Source organism: Cladophialophora bantiana (genome assembly GCF_000835475.1).
Source record: "Cladophialophora bantiana CBS 173.52 unplaced genomic scaffold supercont1.5, whole genome shotgun sequence".
Classification (NCBI taxonomy): Eukaryota; Fungi; Ascomycota; class Eurotiomycetes; order Chaetothyriales; family Herpotrichiellaceae; genus Cladophialophora; species Cladophialophora bantiana.
In genome coordinates, this window is record NW_015971579.1 from 1,746,425 (window position 1) to 1,760,853 (window position 14,429).

Consider the following 14,429-nt stretch of genomic DNA (forward strand, 5'->3'; position numbering starts at 1 on the left):
ATTTGGTCATCTTTTGATGGTTCAAATTTTGACGACTGTTCTTCCTGCGTCGACTGTCAGAATCGAACACACACATAACCAGGGTGCTGTGGGTCGGGACCCAAGGTCGAAATTACAGAGTAGGTGGCTCGGTAGAGCCACGCGTTGGGCTCTCTGCAGGGGAGTCTTTTCATGTCCACGCCCAATGAGAATAGAAGCGTTGTTGCGGGGCAAGGTTTCGGCCGGGTCTGGGGAGCCTGCGGTGTTGGCGAATTGATGCGGCTACCGGCTAATACCGGCTTCGGTACTCGGTAGTGGTCGAGGGGAGCTGAGCGATCAGAACTTTCGAGCCCGGTCATAAACAAGTGAAGTCAAACCACGCATGACACAAGCGAGACATGTTGTGCTTTGGAGCAGATCCTTCCTTCCACATCGTTAATTTCAACCAGAAAATCACTGGTACTGAAATATTTGATTAACGAAAACGTCACCAAAGTCAAAAGTCACGTTGCCATCGGCAATGAGACCACCGGGCAAAAAGAGGGAACTGCTGTCCATCCCTTCACCGAGACCACTTAGAATATTCGAAGTATTTCGGCGACCATCGGGACCTGCGAGAGATTCGGTTGTGATGTGTTCTTCGTTGTTCGCTTCAGAATTTGCTAACCCATCAGCGGATGGGTTGACGGAATGGGAAGAATATTGGCCAGGCAGAGTTCCGCCAGAAAGTTCCGCGCGTTTGAGGTTGCCGAGGACCAAGGCGGAACTTGGCACAGTTGCAGACAGCTCCTGCAAGACTGTCCTGACAATTGCGAGGTTGTCATCAAACCCACCTCCTTGGCCCGAAAAGGTGGCGCGAGCGCGAATTTGCACCACTCCGGCAAGGTAACAAAACCAAGCGTTGATCGGTGCCACATACAAAACGTCGTTTCTGCACTGGATCTCTTCGAAAACACGGATCATGTGTGACGCCGTCTGGACGCACTCTTCGAACGTAGCCCTGACTGAGCTCGAGACTGGTTCCACTTTCATCAAGGATAGTTGGTAGATCAATAAGCAAGCGTAATATAAAATGTGCAGCTCGGAAACTACTCGACGATAGGGTTTTGAGTCTGTGTGTTGTAGAGTCAATTCGGCAGGCAACTCGCAGACCCACGTTTCAAAGGCTTGTCCAATAGGCACGATATCTCCATAGCTCAAGTTGGGATTGTATCGTCCTTCGGCGAGTTGACCAAAAATCATGCAAAGTTTGGTCCTCTCGATGAAGATGTTGTTGTCAGGGTGTTCTTCGGGAAAGTCGCTTTGTGAAAGCGGTTGAACGTCGGTATCATGCATATGGATCATCAGCGGCCGTCCATAACAGAAGGAGACCAGCTTGTCCTGATTCTGGGAGAAATGTCAGCGCCGAGGCGGAACGAAAGTCAGGAGTACGAAGTGTTAGGGTTCATCCTTACGAAGAGATGCCACCACATCCTTCGACGGGTTCCAGCATCTTGGTTGCCGCTGTAGGTTGCTTCTTTGTGAAGACCCATGTGGATTGCATAGCGCGATGCTGCCCCTAGCCAATGCCAGAGGCTGTCTAGGCAAATCACGGTCGGTTCGGTCATGCTTCGACAGGTCATCAGACAGAGCGCCTTGAGAACCACCAATTTATTTCGTTCATGCTCTGTAGCCAAGAGCAATTTTGCCTTCAGGTAGTACTTCTTGGCCGCACTCAGCTGGCTTATGCCTCCTCGTCGGTGGCCATAGGCACTTGCAAGCATGCAGACACTGTGTACCAGCAGAGGCGACTGAAAACGCTCAAAGTCTGTGCGGTCGACAAGGGGCTGGTGGAGATGAATGTGTTCAAAGTAAGCATCGGTCAGAGCGGCGACCAGCATCTGTGAGGGCAAGGCTACTGCGCCGGTGGACAGCAGCGTCTTTGCGTAGAATTCGGCCGTCTCTGCCTCGGTCTCGTCGTCGAACTGGAGCGCGCTGGGGTTCTGAAGCATCATGCTCTCTTCTCCTAGATAGCCCACAGATCCCGGCGATGCAGACGGTGGCAGTTCTGAGCGCTCTGCCGACTGCGTGCTCGTGGCACTGGCCCGGTGAGACCGCATGTTCCGTTGCCGAACACCCACGCGAGGTCTATTGATTGTTCATTCTGCTCAGAATGGCCGCGCTCATTTCACGCGTATAGAATCAAACCTACCTGCACATGACGTTGGCCCTTTGACAATTCTGACATGTCCCGTCGGTGTGGTCTTGCAAGTCACATTTAACCTGATCCAGTCGAATCAGTAATCTCTGTCACCCGGTCTGGGGAGAGGAGCTCTTACCTTGCGCGCGTGACATTGCATGCATACCTTGGTATTGCGAGTTCGATGGCCTTCCATTGTAGTGGAGCCAGCTGTTCCTAACGGCGACCGACAGTACACATCTAGAAGGCGTCGTTGAATTGACGAATCGAACGGCTCGCCAAGATTTAGTTGAAGTAGAAAACACAAGACTGAGAGTGAGACGATGGGAGTCGAGACGTTGCAACTTGTCGACAGGTAAAAGACAGACTTCTACCTGAAGGGGCATGCGGGGCCTAGCCTAGTATGGTGGTGTGCAAACGCCCAAAACTGAGGCAAGTTTTCCGACACCTCGAAAAATGCGTGATTCCTTGTCTCAGTTCTCAGACCCATCGGCTCAGTTGCTATAAGTGGGCGGGCCCACTGTTTTGCGGAGCAAAACGCCTTCGCGAGAAGAGTCTGAGCTCCAATACGTGGTTTTGGGGTAAAAAAGCGTTCGTAGTGGAACAAGGCAAAGTGGCTGTGCAGTGCTGTGCAGGGCTGGTAGAGTGGTAGCAAAGGGGGGAGAAGTTGCCTAGTCACATGTCAAACTAAAATGGGCTGGCAGAGGAGAGTGCGGAACAGTTTACAGTGCTGGCAGAGTGCCATTCTTTACAGTTTGAGCAGAGTATCATGAATTCCATAGACTTTTGGTGCCGTCTACCTAATTCCTGAGTGTTTGATCAATCCTGTCCTGTTTCTTGATGCTGCCGCTGTGTGTTCGTAGCCCTAGCCGCTACCCCTCTGGGTGGTGTTGGTGGTGTTGCCTCGTCAGGGCCAACCAGAAACGCGTTCTCGATTCCCAATCTGCTGGACAGGTCTCTGTGCGTTGTTGCACGTGCACGCCGAACCCTGAAGTGCTCTGTTACAGTAGCGCGGCCGAACGCAGAGGAAACTCGTTAGGGAAGGTAAGATTGAGAAGAGACACAATTAGCAAGGGCTTTAAAGCGGAAACGTCGCAGTAAGGATAGCAAACCACGTTCTGGATAAACGTCCAGCCTGTGATTGCCGAGGTAGAAAGTGAATATATCGCGAGCGAGTGATGGCGTACACATATCCCAGGGGAGCAACACAAAGCCGACCTTCCGCTAGGTCTTCAAACGAAGGTCCATTCCTCATTGCTACGCAAGACAGCCTCACAGGAGGCGCCCAACTGTGTGATTCGGTGCTTTAGAAAGAGGGCCGAGTTGTGATCGCCCAGCATCTCAAACGGGTTCCATCGTCTCAAGTTGACCGAAGATGATGTTGTGGAATGAAAAGTAGGAGGACCATAAATGCTCATGCAGACTCCGGGAGCGCTCAGGGATCACTCAGGGAGCGGCAGATCAAAAGGGGGCGACGAGCGACAGGTTTGTCGTCCGATACTACCTGGGTATTTTCAGAGAACTGGGGTTTAAGTGATACCTGAGAAATGGCTCTCTGGACTTAATTGTTCTTCTCACATTCACGGCTTCCTTGGCGAGAGATACTTATGTCTGACTTAGCTGTTCATGGTTGTACATCTATTGGATGGTGCAAGCAGCTCTTCTCCGAAAGCCCTTGGCAGGGAATTCTATCCCAACTACTACAAATAGGCGGGGGCCAATCTCAACCTCTTAGAATCACACGAAATGTACTGAATTGAATCGAATCCGATTTGAGCTTCAAACGGTAAAAGCTCTGGTTCAAGCTCGGTGGAGATTAAAACCTAATGCTTACCGCCTGAAAAGGAAATTCTTAATGAGGATGAGGTTCTTTATCGCAAGTTCACGGCGCAAACCGGCACTGAGCCTTCTCGCCATCTCTATCTTCACGTCTGCAGTTTACGCGGCCCCGTCACCAAACGTAATAGAACGAGACATCCTCACAACCATAACGTCGACACAGCCCTATCAAATTCTCACAACAACTGTTACCATGAATCCCTGCCCGCAACCTTGCGGCTTCTACACCCAGCTCTGCTGCGCTGCCGATCAAATCTGCTCCACTGACGCCAACGACCTCGCTCAATGCGTCTATTCCACAACCGGCCCAACCACTCCACCGAGCTCTCCACCGAGCTGCCCACCGTGGTCCACCTCAACATACATGACAACCCTGTCCTTCAGCAGTGTCTCCACCTACGTCGTCACATACACACAGATCAAACTCGACGTCCAAGTAATCATCGGCACGGTGTCCTGGCAGGTTTTCCCCACGCCGTCGGACTGTTGCGCCCCGCCTACCCCGCAGCCCCCGACATGTGACTATGCGCGAGGCGAGACGCCTTGCGGTAATGTGTGCTGCGCTGAGGGACAGTACTGCCAGTCGGCCGGCTCGTGTGCGTCACCGACGCCGCCGATTCGGCCTACGAGTGCGACTGCCAGTACGATGACAGTGACCTTTTCGTCCTCCTTGGCTACAGTTACCTCATCTGCGACGACGGGGTAAAAGAAGCGAAGCGGAAGGGAATTCTGGGGGTTCTAGGGGTAAAACTAATGCATCGAGGAGACTAGCCTCAGCCCACAGTGACTAACTGGTTAGGGGACTATTAGTTAGGGCTCGGGATGAACGGGCGGCCTCGGTGGGCTGCTCAGGCCTGGAACAGAAATGGACTTTGGAGAGGTCAAAATTCGTTACTAATTACGTATTTTAGTATTTTCAGGGCTAAACGCATTCCATCCCGCATTCTCTTTTTCTTTGGCTCTCTTGACATGCACCCGCAATATCTTACACGATCTCGGCTTGTTTGCCGCGTGTTTTCATATATTCCCTAGTCTGTTACTTGGATTAGCCGGATTATGAGGCATTTGCAGCATCCATGAGGCCGTCATCAAGCTGATTGAAGCGGCTGCGGATGGCGAAGCCCATTCCATGGTTGCATTGGCCATATATCGCTCTGTTTCATGGTCGCCAAAGACAATGACCTCCAAGCAAGAGGACAAGACACACACGGAGGCGGACGGGGTAATTTGTCGATTGTGGTTTAGGGGTAGCTTTGGTCGAAGCAGGTTCAGAGATGTTCAAATTGAGAAGACCAACAATTGGCTCGAGGGTCCACAGAGCCGATTGACGGCTCTTGAGTGAGGACCTTATATCACGATGAAGATCACCAAAAATCCGAAAGTTGCTAGTATAGATACATGGAGCCCGGCCTCGCTAAAGTTTTAGGTCAATAGCAGAATGGTCTGAGATTCCCGTAGGACGGTGCTCCAGGATATGTGCAACTCTCCTGCATCTCGTCGTCGCCATACTTCTTTTGCAACCATTTCTGCCGCTTCCGCATTCTGGAAGCCCGCCCAAGCAGCGTGTCTCATGCAGAGGATGGCGCGACGGCGCAAGCCGTCTCCCAGCGCTTCGCAGGCAGCGATAAAGCTGGGCCACACAGTGACACCCAACCGCACTCCAGGAAAGAAGCACTGTTTGCTTTCATGATGCATTTCGAGGTTCCTGAGGATGCTTTCGACATAGTGCTGTAGTATTATAGGATTGGTGCCTCGCACAAACCGGAAGAAGTAGACCATCAATGCGTGGTGCATTGCCGTGGCGATATTTGACTTCATAGTTTGGGCAGGATCCGGAATGCTGTCGGTAGAGCGGCAGCTCAACAAAATGTAAGTGTCGCCGTTACTTTCGGCTTGCCTTTGCGGTGTCTCCCAGTGACAAATGTCCCTTTCCAAGGCTGCGGCGTCCTCGATTAAATTTGCGGGAATATAAGGCTGAGCGGTCCCATGGTGTTGCGGCGAGTCGATCTGGGTAACCATATTGTTCGTTCTAGCGATCAGCTTTAAGGTGGATGCAGGCATACCATAGAAGTCGTTGAAGGTTTCTTCCTCAGGCCCACTCAACCCAAGATCGGACCAGGTCTCATAGTCCGACGCGAGAATTGCTGAATGGGGAAAGCTGCCCTCCGGAATCTTCTTCACAAGTTCTATTTCGTTGGCAAGCATGGGTTTTTTGCCTAGGGTTACGAGATACTGATCCCTCGTCTGGACGAAGGTCGTTTTTTCAATAACCCTGATGTAAGCAAATATTCTGTGCAGTTGCAGTGCTTTGGCAGAGAACGACCCCTTCTTCCTACCAATATTGTTGACAATCTCTTCACATTGGAGGATGAATAGTCGTGAATCCCATGGATCCCCGCTCACGATCTTCAAACCTGTCAGTTTAGAACATCTGTAGTCTTTTCAAGATCTTGTGAAGGCAGACGTACCCCGGTACAGATAAGATTCATTGCGCTCACAAACATCTCCTTGTATTTCACCGGTTCTATTTGCTCCGTCGACATTGCATGCATGCATTTTCGAAACGCTGTTCGCGCTATCTCTCTGAATTTGAGACCTTGAGAGTTCCAATACTGCAACTTCGATGCCTGGTCGTCGTTCAGCAGGACCTCGGCATTAGGTCTAATTTCGGTAGGAACAGGCCTATAGAGAGTACCAAGATGATAGCACGTCAAGGAAAGAAGGCTGTACAGGAGCGAAACTCTGGCGAAGCTTGACTGGCCCATAATATCCAGCTCTCCGTACGCAGTCATAGCATACGGCACATGAATATTCTTCCAGGGAGCTTCCGTGTGAGGCAACCCAGAAAGGGAGGCAATCACATGGTTCATATAGTGAGACAATAGAAATCGGACGTTTGAAGGTACATATGGTGATCCATTGGACAGGGAGGATACTAAAGGGTATCCGTAGGTAGCGAATCTTGTAAATCCCGGTCGAGTAAGGTGAATGTCATCTGGGACGGAAGAGGGGAAGTTCGGTAGGTTAGTGCCTGATGCGTTAAGCAAAGATCTTTCAACAGTTTTACGTGGCACCTACCTTCAAATAGCGAACCATATCCGGTGTTTATAAAAGGGTAATTGCAGCCTTCTCCAGGAGAGACTTCGGCGAATAATGTCGAAGGCCCTATGTTGCTGTCCGGCATCGACAACGACCAGTCAATGCCCTCTAGGCATGCCGTAGATTCGCGTTCACCATTAAGTGAACTTGCAGGCAGAGGATGCCGCATCGTCATTTGCCTGCCGTTTGGCGCGTTGACATTTTCAAGGTCGGGTACGAAGTGCAAGACTGAAAAGGGGCCTTGGGATATCTCCCAGCTTTTTTCGCCACGAGAACTCTCAGACTCTTTTACCTGCTCATCAAGCTGTTCGAGAACCTGGTCGAGGTGCTGTGGTTTTTGTGTAGATGAAAGATGCCGGACCAGGTCGTCAGAGAACTGAGACCTTGAATGGGCTGCGGTAATCCTGAGTGTCCAGGTCGGCAGAAGCTCTTGAGATTGCACGTACCATCAAATATCTCTGTTCGAGTGCGGCGGCCCTCTGCCCCTTCCACTGTGGATTTGCCTAGTGAGGTCGGGTCAGGCTGTTCTGGATCCCACATAGGCAGCCATTGTAGCTGCACTTGGTAGCCACGACATCGCTGACCCAATCTCACACAATTGTTGCAACTTGGGCGACGCAAGTCGCATTTCACTTTGCGGCTACGGCATGTCAAACACCCTGTGAATGTGCGCGTCCTCACTTTCGTTGCTGGGGGGGTCGCTTGTGCCATGAAGTTGGATCATCTTCTGGGGAGTTCGCCGGGAAGAAGATTCAAAGTGCCAGATGTTTGAGGAATAAAGAAAAGGGAAGGCTTCGGCGACGATAGGATATTATTGGTGGTTGCTTATCGTAGCCTCTCCAAGAAGGGCGGGCCTTGCCTTTGAAATTCGGTAGCTCAGTTTGGCTGGCAGCTTGCCGAGTTGTCTGGACAGGTGATCCGATAGAATCAGCGGGGCGCAGAAGCACACCACTTTAAGCTTGGACTTTGTTATTACGTACAAGACACCCTTAGCCTCAAAATCCCAATGCTAGAATTTGGGATAGTCTTAACAAGGAATCCTTGGTCAATTCAGACTCTTCAAGGACCAGTTGATAAATGACGCAAGTAATTCCGCTCCTCTATCCTCCCATACTTTTGTTAGCTCTTCGTACTTGGGTCCTAGGACACGATGCTGTACGAGCAGGATGCCTTCGGAGGGGCCAGTCGTATATCTAAAGGGTATGTGAATGCTAACCTATAGTACTGACCACGTCGAGGAAGGACATTATTCTGACATAGGATATGCAGCGTCAAGCCTCTCAATTATAATCTCAACATCTTCAACATAGAATTTGGGGGAGAGTGGCAGTACGAAGGTCTGGTGGTAATCGATGCTGAGGCGTGTGTCCCTACGGATCGAATCATTATCAATGCCAGCCAGATCGAGATATGTCGCTCTGAAGTTTCATTTGCCTGCAATGGATCCTCTTGTACGCCCACAGAATAATCCGGCAGCTCTTGCTATCGGCAGCTGTGCTAAGTTCGCTCAGTAACATATTCCGCCACTTCGGTAACCTTCAACAAAAATGACCAACAAGTGTGTATATCGTTTCCAGACACTGTCCCGAAAGGATGCTTGCAGTTGAAGATTTCATTCAGGGGAAGAATCACCAACTCAATGAACGGCTTTTGTCGTGCTAGATACGAATCTCAATCGGACCCTAACGCGGCGTGTGTCAAGGTTGGAAAGTATCACTATCAATTAACCACTGACTTTGAGCCCTGCCATGCAAGAAAAGCCTTCCCTTGTTTTGACGAGCCTCATCTAAAAGCAACCTTTGAGCTTGAGTTGGAGATCCCGGCAGAATTGACGGCACTAAGCAACATGCAAGAGAAGTCAGCTCGCATCCTGGGCAGATCCAAGAGCGGCCTGAAGACTGTGCGTTTTCAGAAGACACCAGTCATGAGTACATATGTAAGCAATGTGGCTCTCTTGAGAATGTGATTGCAAGCTAAAGTTTTGTCAGCTATTATGTTGGGCTGTGGGTGATTTTGAGTATATAGAAGCATTTACAGAAAAAGAGCATGGGGGGAGAAGAATACCCGTCAGGATCTATACTACCAAGGGTCTAACACAATATGCGCAGTTCGCGTTACGAGATGCTTGCAATACCCTCGACTTCTTCAGTGAGAGCTTTGGGATTGACTATCCACTGCCGAAATGCGATCACCTGGTTGTGCACGAGTTTATCTCTGGTGCCATGGAGAATTGGGGCTTAATCACTTACAAACCAACCAAGATACTTTTTGATCCGTCGACTTCAGACAATAGGCTCATGTCCAAAGCTTCATATGTCGTTGCGCACGAGTTGGCCCATCAGTGGTTCGGCAATCTGGTTACCATGAGTGGCTGGAACGAACTCTGGTTGAATGAAGGATTTGCAACATGGGCGGGCTACCTTGCAGTGGACCATCTTCATCCTAGTGAGATAAGTCTGAATCCCTCTGATGAGCCCTCGCGGACTAATAAATTGTATACAGAATGGAATATCTGGGGCCAATATGTGGTAAGTGTCCGAGTCCTTTGGTAACTCGTTCACAATTCATTAAGCGACACACAATAGGATGAAGCTCTAGAAGAAGCATTCGCTCTGGACTCCCTGAAGTCTTCACATCCACTGGTGTCACATGTCGAGCACGATGCCCAGGCACACCAAATGTTCGACAGCATCACTTACTGCAAGGGCAGCGCCGTCATCCGCATGCTAGCTGGGCACATTGGTCTGGATGTCTTCCTGAAAGGCATCGCTGCTTACCTGAAAAGCCGCTCATACCAGAATGCCACTTCGAATGACCTCTGGAAAGCTCTATCTGAAGCATCTGGAGTAGATGTTGCAGCTATTATGGGCCCGTGGATCCATGAAGCAGGATTTCCAATTGTCACTGCTGTGTTTACTTCGAGCCAACTTCAGTTGAAGCAACAACCATTTCCCACACAAACTGCACAGCATCAAAAGACGCGTTGGCGCATTCCACTGGGACTGGAAAGCGTGCCTCCCACGAGGGCAGATAGCATCCTGGCTGCAGAGTCGGGTAGTGTCAAGCAGGTTTCTTCTTTGCTGAAACTCAATAAAGACCATGCTGGCTTCTATCGAACCGAGTACCCCTATGGCTACTTTATGTCGTTTACCCAATTGTCATCAAAGCTGTCGCCGGCCGACAAAGTGGGAATCGTTACTGACTTGGCGTCGTTGGTGTTCGCTGGTGTGAAGTCTACGGGCGAGTTATTGTCCTTGCTAACCAGCTTTTGGCAGGAGAAAGACTGTTTTCTCTGGTCGCAGATAAGAAAGTCTGTCGCTATGGTTCTTTCATCCATTTCTGATGACCCACAAGTTGCCAAAGGGCTTAAGACTTACATTCGCCAACTTATGGGGGCTGTCAAGTCTGAAATCACCTGGACCGGCTCAGCCGACAGCTATGTCAACGGCGAGTTGGAGAAGAATCTGATCCACCTCGCAGCTATAGCCGACGACGAGGATGTCCTTGCTGAAATCAAGTGGCGATTTTCGTGCTGGAAGGATGGCGACAAAGACCCTATCAACCGGAATCTGCAAGCTCCTATCTTCGGCATCTCGGTTGCGAGGGGCGGAGAAGAAGAATATCAGGCGATCAAAACCGAATATTCCAGAAACCATACAATGGATGGACGCGAGATCTGCATCGCCGCTATGGGAAGAACGAAACTTCCAGCTATGGCCCGAGACTTTCTGGACTTTACATTCTTATCCGATGACCACGTTACGCTACAAAACATTCACTTCGTTGGGATGGCCTTGGGTAACGGACCCTGCGTTGAGGTACTGTGGGAATATATAAAAGAGAACTGGGACGTAGTCTACGAGAGACTCCGAATCAACAGCGTTGCTTTGGAGTGGTTCATTGACAACGCTCTCCGCAACCTCGACAACCTAGAGGTGGAAGAAGATATTGGTCAATTTTTTGCAGCAAAGAAGCTTACAGAGATGGATCATCCCGTTGATATTGTGAGGGACAGCATTAGGAGGAATGCGACATACAAGGCACGTGCGGGACTGGAAGTGTCGCAATGGTTGGAAGAGAACGGGTTCTTGGGATCGGAGACCTGCAAGTTATAGACGGCTGTGTCCTTCGAACCTGGGTCCGGTTTTCTGTCTCTAGCCACCTGTTTGCCAGCTGCATCATGAAGCCTCGCCGTTTTCCTGTTCGCTGTCAAAGTACCACCTGTACCTGGTCACAGTCTTCTCAATTGCAGCCTCATAACTGACTGTTACTTGTTTCATGATTACTCTCGACGCAGATTTGGACGAGGCTGCTTGTGATTGTCGGCTAGTTAGCAGGACGATCATGAGATAAGTGGACATGTAGATACTGCTGTGAACAGGCTAGCATAGTTGCAGGTGGAAAGTCAAATTTCAGTCCTCGCCCACGCCTTCCAGGATGGTGATATTCGCTCTGTGGAGTTTGCAAAGGATATTCTAGTTATACTATCTTTCGATACGAGAACCCTCCCCTGAAGTACGGCCGTCAAGATATGGGCCTCGTCTCGGCCGTGGTGGGAGTGGTCGCCTGATCGCGTGCTTAATATGGTTGTTTGTGAGTGGGAGTGCCCATATCAACGCGGATCTCTATCTTTGCAAAGCGTTGATACTGAGTCAGGCGATGCCTGGTTCATTGTTTGCTAAGGCCACAAATTTAGCCAAACAATGAAGGGATCACTTCGCGACGACTGTGGTGGGACTTCCGCTGGCCGGCGGAGCTGGAGACGACTCGGTAGCATGATGTGAGTGTGAATCCCTTCCTCGGGAAAACACAATTTAGCTAGTGAGTTCAAATGAACGGGAAAAGCTCGCAGCTGCCCGCGCAATCAATACAACTATAGCTTTGCACTAGAATCCCTGCCACAATTCGGATAGCATTAAGCGTCATATATCCCCTTTTCAGGCATAACCTTTGACCCTGAAACATGAACAGTCTCGATATTTGCTCCGCATGACTCTGAACCCGTCTGCCCCTCTTCTTGGCCATCGATAAACGACTCGAGGAGGGTAGTCGTAGGATATTGGTAAGGGAAAATCCAGTGTAACGAGTAGGAAATGATGGCGGCTATGCCACCATAGGTCAGCGAAAGGTTCAGCCCCACGAATCCAGTTTGACCTACCAAGGACAAATCCAAGCACAAAGGAAAGAGAGAAGATCCGAGTAGCGCCAGTGCCAACCATCAGTGATGGGTTTACGGCGTGGACAAATCCCGGCATGCTAGGTACAACGGCGCAAACCCAGGCCACGCACGTGCGCCAGTTGATGCCATATTTGTACCAGTACAAGGACTTCTTGGACCCTTCGTACAAGTCAGGGATATGGAAGAGTCGTCTTTGGATGATCCAATAGTGGACGCAAAGCAACCCGATCATCGGGCCCAGGAAAACAGCATAGGCTGAAAGAACGGACAAAAACCTATAGCACCAATTGTTAGTCGAATAAAATTGTGGGTACTAGCTAATCACTCACGTCGAACCCGAAGCCAGTTGTTTCCAAGGAACCGGGGCCACGCTAAGAACTGCAAGGATATAAGCTCCGCGTCGCAAGTTGATATATTTGGGAAACACGCTGGCTACGTCGAGGCCACCAGCAAGAACATTCCCGACGACATTGATAGACAGCTGGGAGATGATGAAGACGACACCGAGGAAAAATGCAGCAGCTCGACCTCCAGACCCATGCTGGTCCTGAATAGCCACAAATAGCGCAGAGGGATCCCAAAGAGGCGTGCCACCGCCATATTCTGCAAGAGAAATTAGCCTTCTCTGACCAGCAACGGTGATTTAATGGGTGCTCACGATTCTGTGTCGCCGCGGTCACCACAACACCCACAATGGCCATGACAGAGCTCGTGAACATGAATGAGAATGCTTGCGTGTAGGTCACATGGCTAGGTCGCTTTGCAAACCTGGTAAAGTCGTTCTGGTTCAAGATGCCTGAAGCGATGCTTCCAATGACCGACATGACACCCCCGCTCATCTGCCAACCCAGCTCGGTCGAGGAAATGGTGGTTTTTGAATTAAAGACGCTGCCGTATCCGTGGCTGGTTCCCACAGCCCAGCCGAGTAGGATAAAAAGGGTAACTGCAACCACGAAAGATCCAACATGGAAGTAAGGACGGAGTTGTCCGGGTCTGAACCAGATGAAAATGCAGCAGAGGACATTGAAGAGAAAGTATCCCAGGAATTGTGCAGACGTGATTCCCTCCGACGATGGGAGAGTATTGGGGATGCGCTCATCGAGATCCATCCAAATTGAGCGCAGGCAAACATATATCATTTTTCCTCCAATGACGGCTTGGACTCCATACCAGGTGATTGACGTTAGGATTCGGTTGAGAATAGGAAAATATGCTCCCCACATACCTATGCAGCATGGTCAAATGCTAGTCCTTTGTGGGAGAGGACACTCACATACCCCAGACGCTTCTTGAAACGATGGGAAAGCCCAGGTGGCTTGCAGCGCCCGAGACTGAGTTTAGAACAGCAAAAAAGCTTGCAAGAGCATTTCCAACCAAGATGACAATAATAGCTTGCCAGTAGGTCAAGCCAGTAGCAATCAAAGACGACCCGGTCTGATAGGTGCTTATGTTCAAGTTGACAAGAAACCACAGTTCCACGAACTGGAGCGGGCCTGTACGAGAGGAGTCGTCAGATGAACGTACGCAATTGAGATGCAGGATTTTTCATACCCCAGGTCTGTCGTTCGGGAGGAACTGGTCTGATGTCTTCATTGCTCCAGCGGTTACCCCGTTCGTTCTCAGGAAGCTCGATTATACGCAGGGCTCTCTTGACAGCAGACATATTGGTAGGCAAGGATTTCGTAACGCGTAACGGACGCATCGGCCGTGCTTGGTGAGAGCCACCAGACCTCGTGCTTTCACTATATACCTCTCTGCGCCTGGAGAATGGTTGATAACAGCATCGAGGGCTCCGAAGGCAGGGCCTCGAACCTCATGGTTTATCAGGGAAACACAGGATTTGCCTCGTTGATGGCGTTAGCTTGGGAAAGCCTGGCCGATCACGAATGGATATCCCCGCCATTTGATGGCGCGCTCGGCGGGTCAAAAGGCATTGCTCTGTGGGGTCTTTGGGGCTTTCAGGGTTCGGGAAAAGGCCGAAACGCCAATTCAGATAAGCCACCAAAATAGGAAGCTCTCGCCGACAAGGGTCCACAATTTCCAGTTCTAGAGTTCGTTGGGTGGACGTCTCAGACGGGCACACGGCAGACTGCGGATCCCTACCATGCAATTCTGGAAACTGTCGTTATCTGCTCCACAGTAATATCGGGACCA

The 14,429-nt window shown here is 50.4% G+C and overlaps 4 protein-coding genes across 4 annotated transcripts; 1 reads left to right on the plus strand and 3 right to left on the minus strand.

Moving 5' to 3' along the window:
* Positions 1-432: 432 nt before the first annotated feature.
* On the minus strand, positions 433-2,078 carry Z519_04234 (uncharacterized protein; the record flags this gene model as incomplete). The annotated part of the gene is made up of 2 exons (XM_016761980.1): positions 433-1,365; positions 1,434-2,078. The coding sequence occupies 2 exons, from the start codon at positions 2,076-2,078 to the stop codon at positions 433-435; spliced, it is 1,578 nt and encodes a 525-aa protein (XP_016622318.1).
* Positions 2,079-5,419: 3,341 nt separating this feature from the next.
* On the minus strand, positions 5,420-7,636 carry Z519_04235 (uncharacterized protein; the record flags this gene model as incomplete). Its single annotated transcript, XM_016761981.1, has 4 exons — positions 5,420-6,403; positions 6,466-7,028; positions 7,076-7,489; positions 7,543-7,636. The coding sequence occupies 4 exons, from the start codon at positions 7,634-7,636 to the stop codon at positions 5,420-5,422; spliced, it is 2,055 nt and encodes a 684-aa protein (XP_016622319.1).
* A 610-nt stretch (positions 7,637-8,246) lies between these two features.
* On the plus strand, positions 8,247-11,211 carry Z519_04236 (uncharacterized protein; the record flags this gene model as incomplete). Its single annotated transcript, XM_016761982.1, has 6 exons — positions 8,247-8,296; positions 8,366-8,547; positions 8,608-9,032; positions 9,085-9,541; positions 9,599-9,624; positions 9,682-11,211. The coding sequence occupies 6 exons, from the start codon at positions 8,247-8,249 to the stop codon at positions 11,209-11,211; spliced, it is 2,670 nt and encodes an 889-aa protein (XP_016622320.1).
* Positions 11,212-12,011: 800 nt separating this feature from the next.
* On the minus strand, positions 12,012-13,938 carry Z519_04237 (uncharacterized protein; the record flags this gene model as incomplete). The annotated part of the gene is made up of 6 exons (XM_016761983.1): positions 12,012-12,199; positions 12,255-12,550; positions 12,605-12,878; positions 12,934-13,500; positions 13,553-13,768; positions 13,827-13,938. 6 exons carry the CDS (start codon positions 13,936-13,938, stop codon positions 12,012-12,014), a joined length of 1,653 nt encoding a protein of 550 aa, XP_016622321.1.
* Positions 13,939-14,429: the final 491 nt, after the last annotated feature.